Source organism: Callorhinchus milii, unplaced genomic scaffold, assembly GCF_018977255.1.
Source record: "Callorhinchus milii isolate IMCB2004 unplaced genomic scaffold, IMCB_Cmil_1.0 Scaffold24, whole genome shotgun sequence".
Classification (NCBI taxonomy): domain Eukaryota; kingdom Metazoa; phylum Chordata; class Chondrichthyes; order Chimaeriformes; family Callorhinchidae; genus Callorhinchus; species Callorhinchus milii.
In genome coordinates, this window is record NW_024704765.1 from 7,054,418 (window position 1) to 7,081,408 (window position 26,991).

A 26,991-nucleotide genomic window follows, 5' to 3' on the forward strand; every position below is an offset into this window, starting at 1 on the left:
GCTTCGAAGACGTCTCGAAGACGTGATAAGGCGCAATATCAAATGCAAGGATTATTATTGTTATTATTAATATTATCAGGTATCAGTCAATAGTTTGATGCCTCCCCCCCGCCCCCCGAGAGAGAGAGAGAGAGAGGGCAGATGGATGGGGTTACCAAAGATTATGTTATGTTCACTGCCTGCTGATTGGGGAGGTGGGGGGGAGGAGGTGGGGGGGGGGGGGGGGAGAGAAGGAAGGGGTCGCTGGAGGCTGTAACGCAGGCCAGCAGTCAGACATAAAAGCTTAGCCTCCTCTCTCCACTGAGCGAGGAACGGCAGCCAGTTTCTATGGTGATGCCCACAGCCCCCACTGATGAGGAGGATGATGAGGCTCAGAGGTTTAGTGTGTGTGTGTACGTGTGGGGGTGTGGGGGGGGGGGGGGGAATGCAGAGGGGGAGAAGGGGGTGAAGAAATAACAACAACAATCCTTGCAATAATTATTAATAGTAATAATAATAATAAAGTGGTAATATTCCCCCCCCCCCTCCCGCCCCCGGAGATAAAGAACAGCCACAAAGAAATTTGGTCACTCAATCCACCAATGTTTGTAGGACACTGCTGTGTGCAACGCCCCGCAGAACACACAGTCACTCCACTTTACAGTGCGTCCTGTGACGCGCTTTGAGACATCTCGACGACGTGATGAGGCGCTGTATCAAATGCCGGGATTATTATTATTATTGCAATTGATACGGTGGGGGTGGTGGGGGGGGGTGGGAGGGACAGGTTTTGGGGAGGAAACAGGGGGCGGAAACGTTACGAAGCGCTTCACGGGATTCACCGTTGAGTGTGACGACTGTGTGCTTTGCTAACTAACTGCCTTTGTTGCGTTGAACTCAAAAATATACAACCACCATGAGAGCTCGAGACCTCGGCTACGACAGCTTCCGAGCGGAATAGGAAGGTGTCGGGCTGGTTATCATGAGCGAGCGGTTGGAGGTGAGGTGTCAAAATGTTCGCTCCGAGCCCTTGTTTGGTAGCCGACACATCTCCCGGCTCTCGTGACTCGCAAACCAGGGACACCGTCCAAGGATCCAGAAGCAAAGCCCAGGAACCCGTTACAACAAGGTCTCTGGTTTTCCCAGGAGTAAGTAGGAACCCGGTTGTTAGTCGATTGGCGGATAGCTTTTCCGGGTGTGTATTAATGATCCCTCTGCCTCCCCCCACCCCCACTACCCCCACCCTCACTCTAAAAAAAAATAATTTGGTCACTCAATCCACCACTGTTCGTGGGGACGCTGCTGTGCGCTGTTGGCTGCCGAGTTTCGCCCACGAAACACACGGTCAATTATCTTTACAGCGTGTCCTGTGAAGCGCTTTGAGACGTCTCGAAGACGTGATGAGGCGCTGTATCATAACACAAGGATGATTATTATTATTATTACTATTATTATTATTGTCATTATAGTCTTGGAACCAAACAGCCGGGAGCATTGCCACCCAGCATTGGACGGGGATATATAACGAGAAACCTGGGCTGGTTCCCAGAACGCTCATTGAACCTTCAGCTCATAATACATCAAGGCTTGTTTAAAGACGGCTATTCTACGTTACTGCAGCTATCAAATGGAAAATGGGTTTGCCTACGTCAAGCTCAGCAGCCCAGAAGGATTGGGAAGATGAACAGCACAGCAAGGGTGGACCATGTGAATGCCAGGCGACTGCGTGCTGTTGAAATAAGAAGGTTTGACAAGAGCGGTTAAAGGGCACACACGATCGATGGAAGCCGTGAAGCCCTCGCGCACCAGACCAGACCTTCGTCCTGGCTCAGCACCCACGGGCTGTGCTGCGTGAGCTCAGGGACAGTCAGGGGGGAGTTGGGGGGGGGGCATCAATACTAGCCTCAGCACCAAGTGGGTTGAGGGAGAGGGTTTGGGTGCTGGTGGGTGGGTGTGGGGGGGGAGGGGGGGAGAAGTCATCACTGTTGATCAATCTCCTTTGACACACGTGTGTTGACATCAGCTGAGGACTCGATTGGGCTCTACTGTGAAAACCCTCTCCCCGCCCCCACCCCTGCACCCCCACACTACCCCCTCCTCTCCCCTTTAAGGTCGACCACATGCCGACAGCCCACCAAGAAACTGGTCCTTCGTGAATCATGCAAATCTGTCTCTGCCTCTAACCCTCCACCTTTGCTCCCCCGCCCCACCACCCCCTTCAGATCGCGTCTCAATCCCCTTTAAATACAGAAATAATAATTTGGTCACTTCGACCCACGGCTGTTTGTGGGGACGCCGCGGTGCGCAGTCGGCTGCCGCGTTTCGCCCGCAAAAGACACCAATCGATCCACTTCACAGTGTGTTCCGTGAAGCGCTTTGAGACGTCTCGGAGATGGTGGTAAAGGACGAGACAGGAAAGCCTCGGGAGAGGCCAAGGAAGCAGTTCCCTACCGCTGGATGTTGACGTTAATGGTATAAATGCTCGCTCGCACTCCCTGCCAGCTGAGATTAATCTCAGGTAAGGCAGCTTGTAACCTTAGCCTGAAAGCTGAGGCTGAAACCGAGTGAGCGTTTCTGATGTAATTACACTCTGAACTGTGTAATCACCTGCCCTAATCCCACAGGCCTCACAATTAGCCAGACCCACAGCCACTGGGCCAAAAGAAATTGCAGCCTGCCAATTCCTCCTGCCACCTCGATCAGCCTGCAGATGAATAACACTCAATTAAACCCGCATGATAACAGCGAAGAGGAGGGTGTGCATTCGATTGTAATTAGCTGTAATCATAGGGAAGGATCCTGCAGACCAGACATGTTGTGAGTGCCGCCTTAACCCTCTCCCACCCGGCTCCTCTTCCGACACACACGTATCAGCCTCGTGTTTATCGGGCTAGCCGGCCAACAATTCCTTAACCGCCCCACACCGCCTTCCTCCCCACCCCACCCCAACAAAAAAAAAAAAATACCCGTTTGCACGGCTGTTTGGGGGACATAGGTGGCGTGTGCAGATTTGTGCCGCCCACAAAATACACAGTCGCTGCAATTCACAGTAAATTTCCCCGACGTGAGAGACGCTAGGTCGACCTCGAGGGCTATCATTATTTTTATTATAAGACTCCCACACCCACACACCCCCCACCCACCCACCCCAACCCCCGCCACCTCACCGCCACCCCATTTCAATGATCGTGCGACTGTTTGTTAATTGTCGCGCGTCGCTGTCTGTTGGTTAGCTGCCTGGTTTAATCCAAGTTAACACTCCCCTTCATCTCAAATTACTTTAAGTTCTTTAAGTGCTCCCTCACCACCAATCCCCCCACCCGCCCCCACACCCCCCCTAACTGTCCAGCCAGCGCCTTGGGACGTGAAAGACGCTGTGTAAATCTAATTTTGGATTGGATTGGATTGTAGAAGCTGCGATTGTGTACAGGGTTAAGGCTGGTTATCTTGGCTCAGGGTTCATCGAGGATCTGTTGTCATGCAGCGCTGAACCATCTTTTTTTGTATGTTCCCAGAACTAAGCCCTTCAATTCCTATGCGAGCAATTACTTTTTTATATATATATACACACACACGCACACGCACACACACACACAGAACGAGCGCGATGCAGTTCACGGTCTAAACAGGCTCTCCGAAAAAAAACATGCAAATGAAATTTTAACACAGTGACCAGCCGGCTTCGGATATTTCCAGTGAAGAAGGTGGAAAAATGGGAACAGGAGGATGCCATTCAGCCCCTCGAGCCTGTTGCGCCATTCTATCAGATCATGGCTGATCTGCACCTCAACTCCAATTACCCGCCTTTGCCCCCTATCCCCTGATCCCCCGACTTAACAAAGGAAAAGCACACGAGGCAAACGGAGAGAGAAAAAAAATACACAGCAGGTTTTGAGGTTTTTAAACCGAGATTTGAGCAAAATCTTAAAAAAAAACGGAACTCTTTATGATTTCGTCCTCCTCGGTCTCCCAAGTTCGACGTTCTGTCACTTTATTCTCATTCGGTAACTTTTGTGAGTTTAAGGGATAATAAAAATAATAATAATAATCATCCTCGCATTTGATGCAGCGCTGAAATGCCTCAAAGCGCTTCAGGGTTTTCCGTTATCAAGTGTAGTGACTGTGCAGTTTGTAGGCGAACGCTGAGCAAACTCCCACAAGCAATTAGGTGAACGAGATTTTGTTTGGGGGGGAACTGTCGGCCAGGACAGCGGGAAAAACTCTCTTCTCTTTTCAGATAGCAACACGGGATCTTTAACGTCCACCCGAACGGGGACCTCGGTTTAACGCCTCATCCAAAGAGCGGCACCTCCAACACAAAACACGGTTCCCCCCCATTCCCCCCCCCCCACTTCAGCAGCCAGTCTAGACTGTAGGCCCAAAGTCCCCGACGTGAGGTTTGAACCCACAACCTTCTGACCCGGAGGCTACGAACAGCGTCAAGCCGACTCCTTCGGAAAAGGTCAAGTCAACTGCAGCGTTTGCAAACTGCATACAAACATGGATCACTGAGGGTTTCCTTATGGCTTCTGTCGGCAGGTGGAGCCGTGCTAATGACCATGTTCTGGTTTGCCGGAGGGGGCAACGAGAAAGAGAGGGAGGGATGGAGGGAGGGAGGGAGGGAGGGGGTCAAGTGCAGGAATAGAAACTAGAGAAAGGGAGGATCGGCTGATAAACCTGACCAGCCTTGTCCTCACCCTGGATGGGATTGACTGAGATTAATCGGGACGTTTTGTCTGTAAACCCGGCCCGTAAATAACACTTACTGGATGCAAGTACCATTTAGTGGTTAGCTTTTCAGTCACGCGGCCACGTTCACCCACAAGACATTTCGCCCACAAAATACACAGTCCATTCACTTTACAGTGTGTCCTGTGAAGAGCGCTTTGAGACGTCTCAACGACGTGATAAGGCGCTGTATCAAATGCGAGGATTAGTATTATAATTATTATTATTATTTTACTGTACCTCCAGTGAAGCGCTTTGAGACATCCAAACATAACTTTTATTACTATTAACACAAGAGACATATGGATGAAGAAAGCCCTTCGGACCATTTGATCCCACCCAGAACATCCATCCTACCATCCTCCTACCGCAGTATAAAGTTGATTCTTAAATGAGTCCAGCGTCCTGGCCTCAAGAAACACTTCCTGGTGTCTGTCCTGATAATCGCCCATCTCAACCCTGGCTTGTGTTTGCTAGTTACCAGCGCGGTTCCTCGCCACAACGGTCCCATATTCCCACTTTTTTTTATATGGCATTTCCCATCTTTTGACAAAATCTCCCGATTTGGTTTGAAATGGCGAATAAAAACACGCACGCCAATGAATATTTAAATTGACCAACCAAAAATAAGAGAAAAAAGCTGTACGGACACATCTAATAATAATAATAATAATAATAATAATAATAATAATAATCCTTGCATTTTGATATAAAGCTTTTCACATCTTTTCACATTGTAGGGGAAGGCTAAAAAAAAAAAAACCCTGACTATTTGCGATGAGCGTGAAACAAAATCGATGCCCAAAAGAGCCGCCCGAGCAGCCAAGGTATTTGATTTGTTAAATCCGTTCGATAGCCGTAAATCTTTGATCTGGTTTTGCGCTCTGATCCGATGGGAAGGTATTACGTTTAGTAGTTAATTTGATATTCTCTGCTTTCAGATTTGTTCAGAAGGAGCCATCAGTCTGTTTTATTACAGACCCTATTCCCCGGCAAGTGTTAAGCGACATAATGTAAAAAGAAAAAGAAAAAAAAAAACAGCAGACAATTCATCAGACTTCATTCATTCATAATGTTGTCTGTAATGGCCCGAAGCCAGTCGGTAGAGTAAGTGCGTTGGCAAACTGGTCTGTTATCATGCGCCGTGTGCAAACTGTGTGCAATTTTATGGGTTAACTCGTGTGTATAGAGGCGCCCGTGAGTGCTCTGAATGATGGCCACCAAACACGCAGTCAATTCGGTTTACAGTGTATCCCGCGAAGCGCTTTGAGACGTCTCGAAGACGTGATAAGGCGCTTATCAAATGCAGGAATTAGTATTATTATTATTATTATTATGGTTCCGACTGATGTGAGGTTCACAGTATTAATTTGGGAGTAACTTAAGCACCAGGTTGGGTTCCTAATGTCTAGTCTGCAGACACTTCCCCTATTCTTTCCCCTGAATTGAATCAGATCGCCTCTAGCCATCCGCAGTGTCAGCCAGATGTTCTCGGATTCCCAGCTACGTATGTGGGTGATAATATTAATAATCCTTGCATTTGATATTGCGCCTTATCACGTCTTCAAGGGGTCTCGGAGATGATGAGGGTCAGGCTCTTGTGGAAAACTCGGGCGGGTACATTAAAGGACAAGATGCACTGAGAGCAGCAGGAACACCCCAGGGTGATTGCTGATTGTACGTTGCCTCAGGCAATACATCTTTGTGCGCGAGCACGGACGCTTTGCATGTGAGAAACGAACAACTTTGGGCATACCTTCCTTCAACCAAGCCGGGAAAAGAGTTTCTGGGGATTGACAGAAGAATGAGAGAGAATTCCTCCAGTAAAGATTAGTCTGAGTGTCTTTCTTGTCCGCACAGAGTTTAGGGTCAGAACAGAGAAGAGCCTAAGCTCGGTTCGGGTATCTCTCTCTCTCTCTCTCTCCCTCCCTCTCTCTCTCTCTACCTATCTATCGAATGCAAGGATCGTAATGTATGGATCTGGGTTGACTCTTTCGATCCCATTTTAAAAGGTTCTACATCTCCACGAGGCCCCCTTCTGTGTCGTGTTCACTCACCGACCAACTCACATGGAACCCATCACCGAAAGAAAGCCCACCACATTCCCTCCTGAAATGGATCCACCTCCTCTCTGACCGGGGCCTATAACCTTTATCGCAAGGAAATCAAAACCCATTCACTCCCTTTTGGTTCCTCCACTGATGCATCGTTTAGCTTCGTTTCTCTATCAGTGACGTTGAATTGGTCAACACTAACGGATTCCTAATAATGATTTGTATCTGGACTCACTCCAAGATACAGGAGCAGTGTGTGTGTGTGCGTGTGCGTGCGCGTGTGTGAGGAGCTGCGTGTGGGCGAGTGCGTGCGTGTGGGTGTTTTTCTTTCCGAATAAATCCGGAACGTGGAACATGTTTTCTTAATGAGCCCCTAAGCCCCTTTGCAGTCCGTTCAACACTCATCAAGCAGCGCAGGCCAACAGCTCCCTCCACAAGCAGTAGCCAGGGCAATCTCCCAACCAAACCAAACCGAACCGACCCGACAGAAGAGATCCCACTAAAAAACTCACATCGGTCGCGCTCGCAGAGTGTTGGGGCCATTGGACTTTTCACGCCTGTGCTGGTGTTTTTTCTCACCAAAACGTTCAACAGGCAGCGTTCACAAGGCACAATTGAAGCCGTAGAGTTTTACAGCGCAGAAGGAGGCCATTTGCCCCACCGTGCCTGTGACTGGCTCGCTGTATAAAAACTCTCTGTTTAATCCCATTCTCCTCCCCTCCCCCCACACCCTCCCCACCCCTCCCGCACACTTTCACGTTTCTCCTTTCCAGATATTGATCCAATTCCCTCTTTTAAAGGCTTGACAATTTGACGGAACAGTTACCGAGGTCGATCGAAGCCTTCTAGGGACTTTGTTACAGTCTCATCTTTGGTACGAAGGGTTAGGGTTAGGGTTCGGTGGGTTTCAACCGTTAAATTATCCGCTAACCATGTGAATATGTGACAGCGAAGTCCCAGATAGTTTGGTTCACGACATTGGCTACAGAGAGAGAGAGAGAGAGAGAGAGAGAGAAAGAGAGCGAGAGGACCAACCTTTCGCTGAAGTGTGTGTCTCGGTGCTGGGGAAGACCTTGCTTCCTTCTCTGACTCGACGAGCTGCTAGAAGACGGGAGGTGGGATTCCATCCCACTCGAACTCCTCACCACTGCCTCCTGCCGAACTCGTAGCAGATCTGCCCGGAAAGTGAAAGGGAACACGTTTAACACCACACAATACAACCCGTCGAACCCGTCTAGTCTGGGCTGACGCTCTCGACCGCGCGGCGTCTCTGGGAGAGCGCTGGGGTGTCGGAGGTGCCGTCCTCCAGGTGAGGCACCTGCTCAGGTGGACGTCAAAGATCTCAGCGGCGCTGTGGGTTAAAGCGGAGGGAAGTTGGCCGACCATCCCACTGGACATTCACTTGATGGGAGGTTCTCACTGGGCGCAAAGTGGCTGCCGGTTTCGCCTACAAAATGCGCAGTCACTACACTTCAGCCCGAAATCCAGGTGAAGGGCTGGGAAGCGCCTCGACCAACGTGAGGAGGCGCTAACATCAGGGATTTTGCGAAAGTCGGCAGCGAATGAGGGCCATTCGGGTCGTGGCAGCAATAATAATAATGGTCGCATTTGATGCAGCGCTGTATCCCGTCGTTGGGAGAGGTTTTGACAGCGCTTCGCGGGATATACCGCGAAGTGCGGCGACTGCGTATTTTTTTCCTGAAAGCAAACGCGGCAGCCAAGTGGAGTGACTGTGTGTTTTGTGCACAAAAGCACCTGTTGATAAGATCGAATAAACAGAAAGGGTTTTAGAACAGGATGTGCGAGGCAAGATAATGATAATAATCCTTGCATTTGATGTAGTGGGTTAACACGTCTCGAAGATGTGTTTCGGGGGGGGGGGGGGGGTGGCGCGGGGCGGGGGGGGGGGAGGTGTTGCGGAGAGGAAGAGGGAGGGGAGTGCGGGCGGTGTGGTGGGAGATGGGCTGCGTTTCCGAGCGAGTGTTAATCACGAGCGGTGTTAATGATCACAAGGCAGGTTGCAATTTCCATTCCCTATCCAATCACTATACCCCCCCCCAACCCCCCCCCACACGCAACCCGCCCCCACCCCCCCCACCGCCGCTGCTCTGAAGGATGTGGACAGCAAGCCACACACGTCTGTAAATCAGCGCTCGGAGCCGAGAGACAGGAAATACCTGTCCCCTGCGATCGCGGCAGCTGGCAGCGAGGGCAGACACGGGCGGTCGCTCCTCTCTGCCCGTCAGAGGCCGGCGGTTCCCGTAACCTCGCTGCCGAGGGCTTAAAATAGGCGGCAAAGATAACAAAAAACCCTTTGGGCTGAAACCTCAAAGAGTAAGGTTTCCGCGCCCCGCACGCCTCTGTGTTTATCTCGCAGGAAAGTTAAGCCGAGTGGCGGATCGCTTTCCGGGAGTAATAATCCCTCCAAATATATGTATATATATATAGATATATATAAATATACGGGCAAAAAAAAATAAAAATTGAGGCCACTCGAGTTTGTGTGACACCGGTTCACCCGCAAAATGCACAGTCACTCCGCTCCGCGGCGCGTTCCGCGGAGAGCTTTGAGACGTCTCGACGACGTGATGGGGCGACGTGTCGAACGGCAGGATAATTATCATTAGTATTATTATTATTATTATTATTATTACTACGAGGAGGCAAAGAAAAAAACACAACAACGGGGGTGGAAAACGGTGATGCTTTGCGGAGCCGTGTGGGACGGTAGACTGCGCCGGGAAGGGTAGTGTACACATATATATACATATATATATTTTGTTTTTACCCGCCCTCAGTCGCTCTTTCCCGTCGTTTCTCGTCCCGCCTGGCACAGACGCAGACACAGACACAGACACAGACACAGACACGGCAAGAGAGATGCTTTCGCTTTAGTGTTGCGCTTTTTTTTTGCACAGCTCAGGAGCAGCGGTGATCACACACACACACACACACACACACAGCGTCAAAAACAACAGCTGATGGTGCTGTGGTCCGATCAACCTTTCTCACCCCCACCCCCGCCCCCCCCCCCCACCCCCCACCCACCCCGAGCCCCGTTAAAGACAACCAAACCAAACCGACTCACGGACAATTTTAAACCCCCTTCCCCCTCCAAAACCCCCCGCCCCCCCCCCCGCAAACCCCACCCCCACTCCAAACCACCCGCCCCCCCCCCCCAAACCCCACCCCCACTCCCAAACCACCCGCGCCCCCCCCCACCCCTCACCGCCGCCCAAAAGAAAAACAGAAACGCCAAAAAAAAAAAAAGTTGCTTTGGCCGATTAAAAAAAAAGCTGCTATACTTTACTGTTTTTTTTCCTCCCCCCCACACCTCTCTCTCTCTCTCGCCTCTCTCTCTCTCTCTCGCTCTCTTTCTCGCTCTCGCTCCTCTCTTCAAACTCCGTCGAACGCCATGGCAACCCGCCAGCAGCCTGACAGTTAAATATATTTCCCCCATTAATTGGCGAGCGTCACCTGAATGAGTCTCTCCGGCCGCCCGGAGCTACTGCTCCGCTTGAACTTTGCGCTCATGCAGCAAAAAGGCCAACCGCAGAGATCCCCCCCCCTTCCCTCCCCCCGCACAACCCCCCCCCCCACACCCCCACCGTCCCCCCACCCCCCGCACACGCACACACGCAACCTACCGCTTCCCTCTTAACCCTCGCCGCTTCATCTTAAAAGGGCAATACCTCCTCGACACAGCAACCACGGAGAACTTCCCCATCCATCCATCCATCCATCCATCCATCCATCGGCCACCATCCCTCCCCCTTCCCCCTTCCCCCCCACCCACCCAACCCCGCACCCCTCCGTCCTCGCTCTGGCGGCAAACATCCACGTGTATGCTCAGGCTCGGCGCGCCCGCAGCGCGCGCGCAGGCGCAGGCGCGCGCGCGCGATCACAGGCTTCGCGCCGCCTCCCGCGCTCAGGGGCGAACTTGAACCTGGACGCTCACGCTCACGTGCACGCAAGGGGACCCACAAACACACGTGCCCGCACGCTCTGTGTATGTAAAAATGCGTGTGGGGGTTAGAGTTTGGGAGAGTCCTGAGATTTTATGCCAAAGTCTCCTCTAACCCCATTCCCCTGCTCTCTCTCTCTCTCTCGCTCCCCATCGTGCCTGTGCCGGAGCTCGCTCCCCCACTGGAGCTCTCTACTCTAACCCCATTCCCCTGCTCTCTCTCTCTCGCTCCCCATCGTGCCTGTGCCGGAGCTCGCTCCCCCACTGGAGCTCTCTACTCTAACCCCATTCCCCTGATCTCTCTCTCTCTCTCTCTCTCTCTCTCCCTGTCTCGCCATCGTGCCGGTGCCGGTGCTCGCTCCCCTACCGGAGCTCCACGCACAGCCACGAGAGACGAAGGATTATCTGGGAGAACAGTTGGCCAGGACATCAGGAGAGAAGAGAAACTGCCGTCTCTTTTCAAACGGTCCCAGTGGATCTTTAACCTTCACCTGGACAGGCCGAGAGGACCTCTCATCTGAAGGACAGCACCTCTGACAACGCAGAGCTCCCCAGTTTCTCGCTGTCAGCCAAGACCTTGAACTCGAGTCCCTATTCTGGGCTTCAAGTCACAATCGCCTGACGCGCAGGGTCAACTGAGCCGAGCTGACACGGTTCCCCCGGTGATAGCGTTTCACGTTCCGGTTGAGCTCATCCACAAACTCAACGGCTCCCGAGCTGACGATGCCGAGAATGTGCGACTCAGGAAGAAACATCAATTCAGCTCATTTCACCTCCGGCATCGCGTACATTACCCAACGCAGTCGCTCCACTTTACCGTGTATATCCTGTGAAGCGCTTTGAGACGTCTCGAAGACGTGATAAGGCGCTCGATCGAGTGCTCGCCTCGCAAAGCAAAGCAAAGCGAGAGGACCGGGATTCGATTCCCGGCCGGCCGAAACTTCTAACTCAAGAGGTACGAGTGCTACAGACTCACACGCGTAGCAAATGACTTGTATTAAATAATAATAATAATAATCCTTGCATTTCGTACAGCGCCTCATCACGTCTTCGAGACATCTCAAAGCGCTTCACAGGATAGACTAAAGTGAACTGACTGTGTATTTGCGGGCGAAACGCGGCAGCCAATTGCGCGCAGCAGCGTCCCACAAACAGCCGTGGACTGAAGTGACACAATTTATTATTGGGGGGGTTTTCTTGAGGGGTTATTATCAAGCGTGAGCGTGGAGTAAGGAAACATGCCGGAGGTTTTGCTCTGATCTGCTGGGAATCAAACCCAGGTCTCTCGCTTGCAAGGCGAGGGCTCTAACCAGGACTTCTGTAGCTCAGTGTACTTACTTACTTACTTGCACGGTATCTCTCTCACGTAGGATAATATCTGGTGGGGGGGGGGAGGGAGGGGGGAGAAAAAGAAATGCTGATGGAAATCTATCAGAGGTGCAAACAAGGAAGTCTCTCAAAAGATTTATAAGCAGTTCAGTGCTGGGAGGGTAAAGCCACATTGTGAATGACAATGCGCCAGCATCTGACAGCTCTGGGGTAACGCAGCGCTGGCCGCCTCCCAGAGAGACCCACCATCATCTCCTGCTGGCCACCGCCCTGAGGCAAGCGCTCCGAGGGCGACAGTGGATGGACCAGAACCTCCCCGCCGAGAGCGGGGAATAAGGCCGGGGGGGGCCGTCGCAACTCGCTGCCGTGCCTGGAAACCTGGAGGGTCCGAGAATGGAACATCCGAGTCGAAATCCCCGACCGTCCAGCAAAGCCTCGAGACGCCTCCCCCCACACCCCCCCACCCACCCCCCGACGTGAAGGCGGTTTGATTTTACACACACAGACTCACACACACACACACACACAGACACACACGTGCGCGCGCACACACACACACACAAACACACACACAGGCCCTACACAATTATAATTTGTTGTCGTGCGAATGCGGAACTCACTGCTGGAAGCAACTGCCAACTGCACACAGCAGTGTCCCACAAACAGTCGTGGATTGAGGGACCATTTTTTATTTTTTTCCGGCGGGTTTATCACCCCCGGGAAGGGAGAGCAGAGGGGAGGTGTGACACTCATCTGAGCCCATCTGATGCACAACGTCAAGTACATCAATAAAGGGCATCTCTTCATTTTTCTTATATTCTGTCCCTCCCCCCAACTCTCTCTCTCTCTCTCTCTCTCACGCACATCATTTACATACTTTAAAAATGTACCAAAACCACAATTATACACCCAGTGAATTCTGTGAAGCATTTTGAGATGTCGTTCCCACGTGAACAGGGCTGTATCAGGCACAGAGATTATTTTTTTATATGTATATATAATATATATCTCAATGTAAGTAATTGCTCGGAGAGTGTGTGTGTCTGTGTGACTGTGTGAGTGTGTCTGTGTGTGTATCTGTGAATGGGTGGCTGTGCGCGTGTCTGTGTGTGTGTCTGTGTCTGCGTGTGTGTGTGTGTGTCTGTCTGTGCGTGTGTGTCTGTGTGTGCCTCGCACTGGCCGATGCGAAGCGAGGCAAAAATCCAACCGCCTCATTGTTTACCTCCGCCAGTTAATTGACTGGGAAACGAGGTCTTTCCTCCCAGTTTCCATGGCATTTATAATTCAGGAGCACGGCTGGCTGCCAATCACGGGGAGATTACATCAATCTCTCTCCCGTGTCAGAGGCGCGGAGCTGAAATCCTGCCGTTCTGTGACATGTGGGAATCAGGATGATTGACACATTGACATTCCCGTTGACAGCCCAAGGCAACGAAACAGTTTTAAAAACACACACACACACCGGAAAAAAGAAAAGTTGGCAACACATAAATTATGACAGATTGTTATTTGTGATTTTTTAAAAAAATTATTTGCTCGATAAGTCATTCGGTGGTTGGGACCTTTTCCCCTTCACCTCAACTCAACCTAACCGTCCGCCCCACCCTCCCATCCCCACCTATACCGCCCCCGCCACCCCCACCCACACGCACAACATTTTATCATCATAATCCTTGCATTTGATACAGCGCCTTATCAGGTCGCTCAGATGTCTCAAAACGCTTGATGGGATTTCACTGTGAAGGGTCGTGACATTCGGAGATGCCGTCCTTCAAAATGAGGCGCTAGAGACCGACCGCCTGTTCGCGCGGCCTTTAAAAGATCCCGCGGCGCTGTTCGTAAAAGAGAAGAGAGTTTCTCTCTCCCGCAGTCTCCATTTTTCTCCCCCCAAATGGTTCATTCTCTTCACGGCTGTTTTGGGGGGGGGGGGGGGGGGGGGGGGGCAGGTTGGCTGCCGCCTTCGCCTTACAGTCACTTTACACTAAGCGCTTTCAGGCTTCCTCCTGACGGGAAAGGCGCTGTGTCAAAGGAAAAGGACTATTTCAAAAGTAAACAGCAATAAGAATCCTCGCATCTAATATATAGCGCCTAATCATGTCTCGAGACCCCTCAAAGCGGGAGCTGTACTCGGTAACGCTGGACTCTTTTCGCCCACAAAATACACAGCCATTCGCTCGACGGTATATGCCGTGACGCGCTTTGAGACGTCTCGAAGACGTGACGAGGCGCGACATCAAACGCGAGGAATTAGACCAGAAAGATCAGGGAATCTCTGCGTCCAGGCTTGAAGCAGAAAAAGCTAAGCCCTTGGGGGGCAAGCCGGCGATCACGGTGCCTCTAACAAGGATTCGTTATGGGTGAGCTTCCCTGGAGAACAGGGGTGGAAAACTAAGCGAGAGAGGGAGAGGGAAAACCCGACACAAATTAGGCTTCATCTTTAGGAGGAAAGGGGTTGAAATCGAAAGCAAAAGGTCAAATGCTTTTGCACTGGAGACAACGCACCCAATCCTTGGAACGCACAAATGTCCCTCCTTTTGAATGTATTGATGTTAGGGGAAAAACAAAGGGTGCGTGTGGGGGTTTTGGGGGGGGTGGGGGGAGGTGTTGGTGAATAACCTGGCTGTGTGGAAAACGGAAGAGCAGAGAGCGCGACAGAGAGAGAGGAGGGGGGGAAAGGGGTTAAGAGTGAGTGAGAAAGAGAGAAGAGTGAGAAAGAGAGAAAGAATCGAGAGAGAGAGAGAGAGAGAGAGACAGAAAGAGAGCGAGCCAGTGAGTGAGGAAGAGAGAGAGAGAGGGAGTGAGAGAGAGGGAAGGCGAGAAGGAAAGAGAGGACCAGTTTTTTTTAGGATATTACGAAACAAAAATTAAAACCGTCTTCCCCATCCCCCCCCCCCCCCCACCCTCCGAAAAAAGCCATACATTTCTCGGTTTGATTTATTTAAAGGGTTTGTTTGTGTTTCCTTGCCCTCGACTAGACCCCCTGCCTAGTCGACAGCCCCAACCCCGACACCCCCACCCCCGACCCCCACCCCCCCCCCCCACACACCACCTCACCACACCACCGCCGTGCAAAAATACCCCAAAGGAGAGCTGGTGAATGAACGATTTTTAATGCTAAGTGCAGATTTACCTTGTCAGAAAGCATAAATGTCACGAGTAGAGATGAATTTGCACATGAGTGAAGGTGACAAGTTCTGCAAATGAATTTATCACACCTGTCAGCTTTGACCGATAGAACTTTCACAGATTTTGAATGACATTTGCCAAGCATGTAATAAACATGGACACCAGGAGGAGACGGGCTGCGATTAGATAGACCGCACGCCATTAATCCTGGCTCGCTGGCTCTCACCACACGCGCGCCGCACGCACGCACGCACGCAGGCGCCCGCTTTATTTTCCTTTTTAACGTTCGGTCAACACTCCGGTCTGCCTGGCCTGGTGGACGCAGAGAGACGGAGAGTGAGAGCGGGAGAGAGAGACGGAGGGAGTGAGGGAGTGAGGGAGGGAGGGAGGGAAAGAGAGAGGGGGAGCAGAGAGAGAGAGAAAGAGGGTGAGAAAGAGAGAAGGAAAAAGAGGGTGAGAGTGAGAGAGAGAGAGAGAGAGAGAGAGAGAGAGAGGTGGGGGCGGGTAGGGGGAGAGGGAAAGAGGAGGTGAGGTTAGCTCAGTCAGTCACGTTTCTGGTTTAGGAGACTGTGAGTTCAAGACACACGATTAGGCTTGAACTCGCGGCCTGGCCGACACTCCAGTGGAGTCCTGCGTGTGCGCACGCGTGTGAGAGCATGTGTGAGAGCGTGTGTGTGTGTGTGTGTGTGTGTGGGGGGGGATTCTGAATAGTCAGGAGGCGCTCTCCTTAGGACGAGCCATTTGGAGCAATTGTGCCTCGCCAGTGCGGCAGCAAACATCCGACCCACCAAAAAAAAAAGCAATATAGACCTTCAGTGAAGAGGATGGAGCCTTCACCCAATAACAGGATTAAATTTACAATGTCTCTTCGCTGCGTGCCTGCCCGCACCACATTTCACTGGTCTTAAAAATATATATATATATAAAAAAAACAATAAGACCACTTTCCTTCCATACACGGTAACAGTCTCAGGTATATTTCATTAATGTAATCCGCGCTATGATGGGGAAGCATTTGACAAACGATGTCTTGTCAACCCAGCCTGAGATATATTACTGGGCAATCTTCACCAATGTTAAGAGAGAGAGAGAGAGAGAAAAAAAAATAGCCCAGAGACCGACCGGGAAGGGAAGGGGAGACAGATATAGGGCCTCAGCTGGAGGAGAATCAGCGCACAGTCACTACGTCCTATCGTACAAACTCTCGGAAGCGCTTTCAATTCAAAATATACAGTCAATTCGCCCACAAAATGTGCAATCAATTCACTTGACAGTGTATCCTGCGAAGCGCTTTGAGACGTCTCGAAGACGTGATGAGACGCTGTGTCAAATGCGAGGATTATTATTATTATTATCATCATCATCAAGTGCAAGGATTGTTGTTATTAACGCGCGTACGTGTTAAAAGAGACGGGTGCGGGAGAGCGGGTCAGGAGGAGAGGAGGCCGGCGACGACTGGAGTGAAGGTACCGGTGAGCGAGAAATACAGGAAGGGGCCATCGACGAGAGCTCTTCCCTTAAGACTGGAGAAAGGTCCCGGGGTCTTCGACTGCGAGTTCGGCCACCCTCCCAACAGCCCCCCACTCCCACCCATTCCTCCCCCACCCCCCACCGCCGCCTCCACACCTCCTGAAACCCCCCAACACCCCCTGACCATCCAGCGCTCTGGGACGCCTTTCGGACATGAAGGGCGCTATCTGTACGAGTGAGATTTGTGGTTGTTGTTGTTGTCGTCGGTGGCTTACCTCCGTGGCTGGGGACCCCCATGCTGTTGGCCAGTTGATACAAACGCTGCTGCTGTTCGTCGTAGGTCCCGTGTTCGTTCAACGCCGACATCATCCGCCTGTAGTGTTCCTCAGGCGTCATCTGAATGATCTGGTCCTCCAGGGCTGGCGTGTAGGACTTTTCTTCACCGAGCCAAAGCAGAAAAGAGGAGACGGTCAGCCCTTTCACCTCAAGGGACCCGTTCCCCACTTGCCTCCCCGTGCACCTTCACAAGTAAAGGAGGGAGGGGAAGGGAGGGGATGGAAGGAAGGAGGGAGGGATTGAGGGAGGGAGAGAGGGTGGGGAAGCGAGAGGAGGGAGGAGGGAGTGCGGGAAAGCACATCTACCCACCGCGTGGCCCGGTTGGTAGTACCCTCGTCTCTCAAAAGAGTCAGATCCTACTCCAGGGGCATTGAGGCCCCAACCGTTCCAACCAACATAACGTCTGCCCAGTGACTGAACCCTGGCTTTACTGAGTGTGCGGCTCAGTTTCACAATGAGCAAGGGCCCCTTCCAACGTTAGGCTCACGTTCACCACCAGTCACCACCTAACAGCTTAACACAAGTGACTGTTTATTTACAGCAGCCCAACTTGCACCCATCAACGTCCCACAAAGAGCCATGACTCATTTGTACCTGTGGAGATCGTGGGCCAGGACACCGGGAGAGACAAACTCCCTTCTCTTCCGGAGCAGTGCCGTGGCATCTTTAACGACTGTCCACCTGAACAGGCAGACGGGACCCGGGTGGTTGAAGAGTCGAAGGTCTCCCAAAGACGCATGGGAGCGTCAGCTTAGACTGTGCGAGTTCAAAGTCCTGGCGTGGGGGCTTGAACCCACAGCCTTCTGACTCAGAGGAGAGAAGGGTTTCCGACTGAGCCAGGCTGACGCCGTAAGCAAATAAACTTGACTCACACCTCCTCTATTCCACCCAATTCACAAAATGTCAGCCGGGCTCTCTTCTGTAGCGCTCTGATCTTTGGGTCAGGAGGTGGTGGGTTCAAAGGATTTGTGAGCTCACTGTCTGGGCTGAGACTCCAGTCGATTGTTGAGAGGTTCCCTTGGCATCGAGAACGGTGCTACAGGAGTCCAGCAGCGTGGTTAGAGCACAGCACTCGCCTCGCAAGCGAGAGGACTCGGGTTCGATTCCCGGGCGGGTCAGGAGGGCGTACTGTTAGCCAAGTTTCCTTATTACACACACGCGCGCGCCTCGGTTTACCCCGCAGTAAGTAGGAACCCTGTTGTCAGTCGGTTGGCCGATCGCTTTCTGGGGTTAATAATCCCTTCCAAAACATTTTTTTTTTAAATAATAATAATTTGGCCATTCAATCCATGACTGTTTGTGGGGGTCGCTGCTGGGTGCAACTTACTCTGCGCAGTAAGGGAAAGGGGGAAAACCAATCAATATTCCCCCCCTACGGGCGGCCAAAATTCCAAATGCCCTTAAGCCCGTGTTGCCTTAACAGTTAAGGTGGAGCAGGATTTTGGGGATGGGAAAAGTTCTGTAAAATGTTCTTTAAATAAAAAAAAACAGCTTCCAAACTGAGGCTCGGAATAACGAAGTGGAAAGCATCCTTCTGCACCATCACTTCACCTCCCACTGAATTGACAGAGACAACTGGCCCCATCAATCGTCCTCAGACAACACAGAACTCAGTGTAGCACAGAGAGATGCCGAGGTGACATTAGATGTGCACGCGTTTGTGCATGAATGTGCAGGACTCCGCTGACTCCACACACACACACACACGCACCCCCCCCACCCCCCTGCCCTCCGCCTCCCCCTCCCTCCCCTTCCCCCGCACTCTCCCCTCCTGCCCCACCTCCCTACGCACCCCCCCCACCACCTTCCGCCCCCCGATCAACAATTCTGCCGCGGCTGAATGAACGCAACACCTGCAGCTCGTGGTCCTTAAGCCTGCACTTGGCAGTAATGCATGAGCAACCGCTGTGTAATAACAGCATTAGTGGAGATCTAGAAACGTGTCACCTCCTGCACGGAATCAATGATAGATTAACCCCCAGGGCCCAATTAAAAGTCAGACTAATCCCAGAGTTACTGATGGAGCCTCGTGGGCTAATAGCTGCCGACAAACAGCCCTCAGCTAATGATCTCAGGCACTGTGGTGGTGGGTCGAGAGTGGGGACGGGTGGGGGAGGTGAGAGATGAAGGGAGGGAGGAGACGGGAGCAAAGAGGACGTTCGAAAAGGAGGCAGGGGGACATATGGTGAGGGTGGGAGGTAAGAGGGTCAGAGGAAAGGATCTTTCTTGGGAGGCGGAGAAAAGAGGGTAGGAGAAGAGGGCAGGGAAGAAGGGGGAAAAGAGGAGGGGGTGGGAAATAAGGGAAAAGAGGAGGGTGGGGGGGGGGAGCGGAAGGAAAAAGAGAACACACGCTCCTGGCTGAAAATCACCCGGCTCCAAGCTGTCAAGGCGAAAATTGCAACGTGTGAAGTGGTAACGGACACATCATTGATAAAAACGACCAGTGTTTTGGTGGTGTTTGTTACCGAGTTTGTTATCAGCGGGTGAAAGCCACCTCCCTTCTCTTTCCGAGTAGCTTCGCGGGATCTTTAACGTCCACCTGAACAGGCAGGCGGGACCTCGGTCTAACGTCTCATTCGAAGGACAGCGTCTCCGACAATACTGCACTCCCCCCAGCACTACATTGGAGCATCAGCTTAGACTATAATTTGGGGGTGGGGGGAGCAGGGGAAAGCACTAACGTTGGGCAAATCCCCCTTACCCTTATTTTTAATATACTTATTCGTTGTGTTGCTATTCTCCCCGAGATCTGACATTCCCTGGTGCGTTATTTTGCTATAAGCGTGAAATGCGTACTTTCCGCTAACCTAAATCCTCTGCCCTCATCCCCTTCCCCCCCCCCCCCCCCCCCCCACACACACACACATAGAGAAGGGCAACACGGCAGTAACAACAACAAGATTACATTTGTATAGCGCCTTTCACGTAGGAAGAACCTAAGCTAAAAGCAGGAAAAGAAACATCTCTTTGAAACGTCATCGAAGGTCTGTAGCTCGGAGATGACCTCTTTTGAGTCACTCGTTCGCGCCATCACCTCAAACCCACATGAGAGAGAGTGAACGAACATCCGTTTGACACGCGGAAACCTCCCCCACCAGCCTCCTCCAAAGCCCACCCTGTCCCACTGAAGGGTGCGGGAAGCCAGGGTAGAACTGGCCCGAAGGTGACGACGGTTCCTGACAGTGGATTGTCGGAGTCGAGCCCACTTTCTCTGTTGTTGCTGAGCCAAACAGTGTTCCGCAGTATTCCAGGAACACCGCTGTCGACGGACAAGCCAGCCTGGTTCATGGGAAAGCACTTGGAGGAACACACTGTTCTCTGGGGGTAGCGACTGTTCCCACTCAGCCCTCGTTAACCCGGCAAGCCAAAGCCCTAATGGGGAGGGTGGTCCTCGCTGGAAAAGCAGCAGGAAGCTTGGCAGGCAATGCTCTCAATGTGGTTAGACTGCAGCAGTTATCACCCCATGCACACTTTCTGGCCCCCAAAGCCTTGGGCCGTATAAACTTGCGCCTAATACTCTTCGGAATTAGGTAAGCATGATACGTCCCTCCAGGGAGCGAGAAAGAGAGAGAGAGAGAGAGAGCACATTCAAATCCACGCACGGGGAACTTTCCATCTGTGTGCAGAACACTCAGCTTGGTTTAGACACTGTTGAACACAGCGATGGGTTTCAGGCACCCAGTTGACCAGAAATCTTTTTAATGAGGGAAAGTCTGATATCTGTACTAACTGGGGCAGATAATGAGTCATTACGCAAAATACAAAGTGCAGTATTAATCAAAAACCTCAGGAGTTGTCCTATCACCATAATAGCACGCTTTGCCATCTCGCCTCGCCACCAAACCCGCACGCACACACACACACACACACATACTGTGCGAGCTTCTCTACTTATCTGACTCTCTTTATGACTCTCTCGCCCTCTCTCTCTCTCTCTCCCTCTCCCTCCCTCTCCAGTTCTGTATTGTACCAGCATCTGAATGAAGAAACTCTTGCCAACGTGCACAATGATATCGTGTCTGTGAGATTTCACCGGCTTCGCAGCTACTGTAGAAGGAGTGTATGTGTGTCTGTGCCCACATTTGCACTCGTCTCAGTGAGTCTGTGTTAAATCAATATTTCCAGTAGCCAATGAGCAGCAATATTTATGGCGAGGCCATAAATCAAGAGATATATTCAGTCCAGAATATTTATTTGGTGGTTGGGCCAACGGAATAGTTTGGCCACCACCGTTCAAAAAAAAAAAAAATGGGTCTATTTCCAAACCATTTGTGCCGTATTGGAACCCATTCCAGCACGGGGTTTACTGGAGTCCTGTAGCTCGGGTGGTTAGAGCACTCGCCTCGCAAGCGAGAGACCTGGATTCGATTCCTGGGCGAGACGGGCGAAACGTCGGGCAAGTTTCCCTGCTCCACACACACACACACACACACACACACGCGCCTCTGTTTGCCTCGCAGTAAGCCGCAACCCCTATTGTTAATCGATTGGTGGATCGCTTTTTCCAGGGGTAAGAATTCCTCAGATAAAATAATAATAATTTGGCCACTTCAATCCGCGGCTGTTTGTGGGACGCTGCTGTGCGCAATTGGCCGCCGCCTTTCACCCACAAGACGTCCAGTCAATTCGCTTTACCCTATATTCCGTGAAGCGCTTTGAGACTTCTCGAAGACGTGATGAGGCGCTGTATCAACTGCAAAAACAACACATGCAAGAGGGCGCCAGCGAGAGAGCCGGAGGACCCTCTCCCCAAGGGCAACGGATTCCGAGGCCAATTGCGGCTCTTCTGTTCTCAAGCTACTGAGCTCAGGTAAACAGAGAGGACCGGAGGCCATTCAGCCCCTTGAGCCTGTTCCGTCATTCTATCCGCTCGAGGCTGATCCGTGCCTCAACTCCAACCATCAGCCTTGGGAAACCCTTACCCAACGAAAATCTCTCCACAAGTGGCAAAATACTGGGAACACGCAGCAGGTTAGGCAGCATCTATGGAGAGAGGAAAATAAGTCAACGTTTCAGGTCGATGACCTTTCCTCGTTGGACCTGAAACTTGAACTCATTTTCCTCTCTCCGTAGATGCTGCCTGACCCGCTGGGCTGCCTGTGTGCTCTCAAGTATCTCTCCAGCTCAGCCTCGACAATGCGAACGTATGGCCCAGTGTTGTCCAGACTTTTCAGGCAGAAAAAAACGTCAGTACCAAGTGAACAGAAAATCCCGCCACCGTCCGCCGAGAGCGTTCCCGCTGAACAGAGCTTCTACCCGACGCCGATGGAATTTTCGGGACCCGCAACAGAACTGCGTCGTTTCGATTTTTTTTATCATCTGTTGATTTTTTTTCAAAAAACTTTTGTTTGTCTTTTGAAAAAAAAAGCCCCCCCACTCTCCCCCCCCCCCACCACCCCCACCCCCCCACACCCCCCCACTCAAAATTTGTTAGAAACCTACCCTTCGGAGATTGACTTCTTTGTTTTTTGACTTCCGGACACTCGCTATTACTGTTTGGTGAACATACTCGTCTCTTCCCTAAAATATCATCTGGAAAAGAAAAGAGGGATAAAAAAAAGAAACGTCCAACAGGTCAAGGTCACGCTTTTACCCCAAAAGTGACTGAACCCAAACGTTACTGCGTTTCGCCCGCAAAATATGCAGTCACTCCACTTTGTGAAGCGCTTTTGAGACGTCTCGGAGACGTGTCAAGGCCCTGAATCAAATGCAAGGATTATTATGAGCAGTATTATTGCGAGTCATTCACCCTCACGCCTCCAACCGTTAACCCATTCCCAGCGGCCTCGCAAGTCCGCACTTCAAACAATTTTCCTTTTAGTCCATCAAATACAGTCCATGTGCTTTACAGTATATCCCGTGAAGCACATTGAGACGTCTCGAAATCATGATAAGGCCCTATGTCAAACTCAAAGATTATTATTATTATTATTATCCGCTAATTCCTCCCTCCTTTCCCCCCCAACCCACACGGATCCCCTTCCCCGCCCCCCTCCGCCTCTCCTCTCGCTCCCCAGATAGCTAATTATCTTGCTCTCGAGGCTGGCGGTCACAGAGCACCGAATCACTGAGCTCACGCATTAAAAGCCCCTGACCTCATTCTCTCTCTATCCCCTTTGCCTGTGACAAAGAGAAATTACACGCAGCATTTGCCCTGGTGGGCTTCGCAGCAGCAGCAGCAACAGAATTCCTAGCGGGCGGTTGGGGTGAGAGTGTGGTGCGCGAGGTTTAACGGCATTGGGCTGATGTTTTACCTGTACCTCGCGCTGATTGATTTGCCAAGCTTCCCCTCCACTCATTCCCTCCTCTTTTAATCTGCCGCTTCGAGCTGAGTCCTACTCAGTGCCCGTCTCCCGCTGTGTCAAAGCTCTTGTGAATGCTTTTTATTTCAGTTCCCCTCCCGCCCGCCCGCCGCCCGCCTGCCTCCCTGCTTCCCCCACCTTCCCCACCCCCCCACAACAAAACCCCAAGGTCCTCATGTTTCTTCATCGGATTAGACGCTGACGGCGTGTGGCAGGGTGAAGGGGTCCTCGCCAAGACGCCCATCTAATACACAATTACAGCACGCGCTGGATAGATTTAAAATCAATAGAGCCTTAATATCACTGGCGAGGCTGAGCGCGTGATGCTGCATAAGGGCAGGAAGCAGGAAAGATGGGTGCGTTGTGTGCGCGTGTGTGCGCGCGCGTGCGTGCGTGTGTGTGTTTCTTTTTTACTTTTCGAGAGAGAAAAAAAGAAAACTGCAAATATTCAGCTCGTCAGACGCTTAGTAACCATCAAACGACACCAACCACAATATACCGCACTGCTCGTTCCTGCTCCCTGATTGAAAGGATGCTAGATATTGCCTCTCAAAGGCTAAGGCTGATCTCTCTCTCTCTCGCTCTCGCTCTCTCTCTCTCTCTTTCTCGCCCACCCCCCAACCGCCCCCCTCACCCGCCCTTGTTAGACGTTCCAACTACTGAGAGAGCGGCACACAAGGAAGGCAGCTTATTAACAATCTCCCGCTGAAGGTGGGCAGCGCGCACTTTCCTGCACGGATTCAGGGAATTGTCGTGAACGGAATTGTAGGGGGAAAAAAGCACACACGCGCGGACTAACCCCCCTCCCCCCCCCACCACCACCACCACCACCACCTCCCCACACACACACACACACACCCACCCCCACAAAAAAACACTGACACACAGCGACACACGCAAACACGACCAAACACGGACACAATTACGCGACACAACTGGTTTCGAGTTAAACACCTGCGCACGTTAATACGATTTAGAAATATAGGATTAGAAAACGTGTCGGGCTGACGGCTCTGACGTCTTTAAAAGCCCCACTCACCGGGACAATTTATTTAAATGTTTCCCTTACTGCCACGTCTTCAATTTGGAAAATGAAACGTGAACCTTCGGGATTATAAGCAGCGTCCTAAAAGTACTGTAAATTTGAGCAGTATTTCATTCCCCTCCCCCGCCACTCCCCTCGCCTCCTCGCAACCCCCCCCCCACCCCCACACCCCCCACCCACTAAAACCTACACTGCAGAATTGCTCTCCATTTTGTAAAAACAACAACAACTTGTATTTATGCAGCACCCCCTCACGCAGGGTAGAGCCCCAGAGCGCTCGACGGTGGCGGAGCCTGGGGGGGGGGGAGGGGGGGGAGCGGGGCAATGTGACCGTAGGCACAGTCGAAGAGGAAGGTCCTTCAAGCAAAACATTTTGGGAGAACGCGACCAGAGATGAATGGACGTTGTTGAGATTTGCCTCCGTTAGACTCAGCAAATCGATCCCAGGGATTGTCTTAGGCGTCACTGATTTCACCATTGACCCCCGCGCTCTCCCCCCCACCCGCCAGCGACCCCCTCCCCCGGTCACACCTTACTCCCCCCGCCCCCCCGAAGAAGGTTGTCAAACTCCCCGCTGACTTCCGACTTCCGCTGAGAACCAAAGTCCCCGAGCTTTCATAGAGCCCATACGTTTCGAGAAGCGTCAAGAAGTTCACGGTGATTGCTCTCGAGCTCAGTGTCTCTTTTCTCAGCCATTTTGTTCGCAACAACATCCCGCAAAATAGTCACGAGGCGAGCGTCATCTGATTAACGTGGAGCATCGCTACCCAAGAGTACTGGGAGCAACTCCCTTCTCCCTCCGAATAGCCGCACGGAAAGGCGAACACCAGACGGACGTCACTGCAATGTCCCGGCAAGTTGCTGTTCCAGCTCGAATAATAATCCTGGCGTTTGACCCGGCGCCTTATCACGTCATTGAGACGTCTCAAAGCGCTTCGCGGGATATACAGCTAAAGTGGAGTGACTGTGTGTTTTGTGAGTGAGCGAGCGACCGATTTTATTTGGGGGATTGTTGCTGGACAGGATACCCGAGAGAGAGGGAGCTGGAGATCAGCGGCAAATCTGCCCTCCACGCCCCACGTTACAGTAATTAACGGCTGCAACAATCTCAGAGCGACAACAAGCTCCCTGTTCGAGGGCGTGTTTGGGTTAACAATTACCCAAGGGTGCTAATTAAGTAATAATGAGTGAGAACGCCTGCGTTAATTAGCGATTGATGAGCCCTGGGAGTCGCTGGGCTCTAACACTGCAGCAATTGTCGCACGCCTCCGACTTCCTTTCTGTTCGTGGAAACGTATTTAATCTTGCGTCTTGTTCAGAAACAAATTCTTTTGCATATTTAAAAGCAGGACGTTTCTTGGGCTTTAGAGCAATTACAGGGTGGGCTGCAGGGTCCCCCCCCCACCCCGTGGCTACTTGCATTGGGGAGAGGGTCTAAGACAGTGAGATAGACTTAGGTTGTGTGGGAGAGGGACACTGTGGCTCCTATGGTTAGTTAATTAAAGCAGAGGTTCTCTCTGTGTGACGGTAGGGTTTGGGTTGGGTGTGCGCAGGTTGAGGTAGGGCCGCTATATTTTGAGCGATGCCGAGTCACTGAGTTTAAGCGCTCCATGAAGGGCGCGATATACATGCAAGTTGTTGTTATTGTTGTTGTTGTTGTAACTGGGGCCTAACAGATTGGCTTCCGTATTCACCGACAAACACAGGGTCCTCTCCACTCCGCAGTGAAGAGTTGCGAAGACCTTTTGAGACGTCTCGATGACCCCATCAGGCGCTGTACCAAACGTAGGTTATCATGACTATTACTAACCAGTGATTGGTCTGTGCCCCCTCCAGGTCCTTGGCTGTGGGCAACACAGGCCTGTGGTCTGTGGTCAACACGTCGCTTAGAGATTGCGTCGTCCCAAACGGCAGGACTTCTGTGGGTAACCGTGTCTCACACTTCACGTCGACCGAGCGGTCGAGTAAAAGAAGTGTTGACACACGATGAATGTTTGAGCGTTATAGCGGAAATATCGGGTCAAAATTCCGCTGTTGCTTTCCGTAATTCTCACCCGCATTTAGAAATACCAGAATTTTGAGTCAAACCACACACACACACACACACACACAACCTCCACCAACCCCCCCCACCACGCCATTTTGAACGCATTTCTTAAGAAACATAACGCTTCCCTGTCTGTGAGCAGAACACCAAACCCAATTCTTAGGTCATCGATAACACGTGAGAACGTTACGATGATGAACTGAAATTTTCGAGACGCCTCGAAGCGAGTAACGCATGTGGTCATCTGGTAAGCACAGGATGAAGCTCAGTCGTGAAGCCTTCTCTGACTAACAGCGCCCGGTCGGTTCCTCTCCTCGCAGAGGTGCGAAAGCAGCGACAAATTTTTAATACGTGTGTGAATTGTCGCAACATCAAACGCACCATATATTAAAAAAAATCGCAACTTCCCCATGTGCGTGCGTCAGCCTGGTACGGCGAGAGCCCAGCAAACCTTGCTGTGAAGAGGCAGGTGTTAGCTGGATCCGAGGCAAATTAGTACGGGGTGGGGTGGGGGGGGTTAGAGCACTCGCCTCGCAAGCGAGAGGACCCGGGTTCGATTCCCGAGCGGGATGAAACCTCGGGCAAGTTTCTTAATTCACGCAACGCACACG

The 26,991-nt window shown here is 51.7% G+C and overlaps 1 protein-coding gene across 4 annotated transcripts in view; it reads right to left on the minus strand.

The window, feature by feature from the left end:
• The window catches only part of samd11 (sterile alpha motif domain containing 11), a 127,965-nt gene that overhangs the window by 12,489 nt on the left and 88,485 nt on the right, over window positions 1-26,991 (minus strand). For all 4 annotated transcript variants that reach the window (XM_042343578.1, XM_042343575.1, XM_042343577.1 and 1 more), the window contains 3 exons: window positions 22,429-22,518; window positions 16,926-17,087; window positions 7,797-7,935 (listed from right to left, as the gene is read on the minus strand). In XM_042343578.1, coding sequence (XP_042199512.1) covers window positions 7,797-7,935; window positions 16,926-17,087; window positions 22,429-22,518 — 391 coding nt within the window. The remainder of the gene's footprint in view (window positions 1-7,796; window positions 7,936-16,925; window positions 17,088-22,428; window positions 22,519-26,991) is intronic.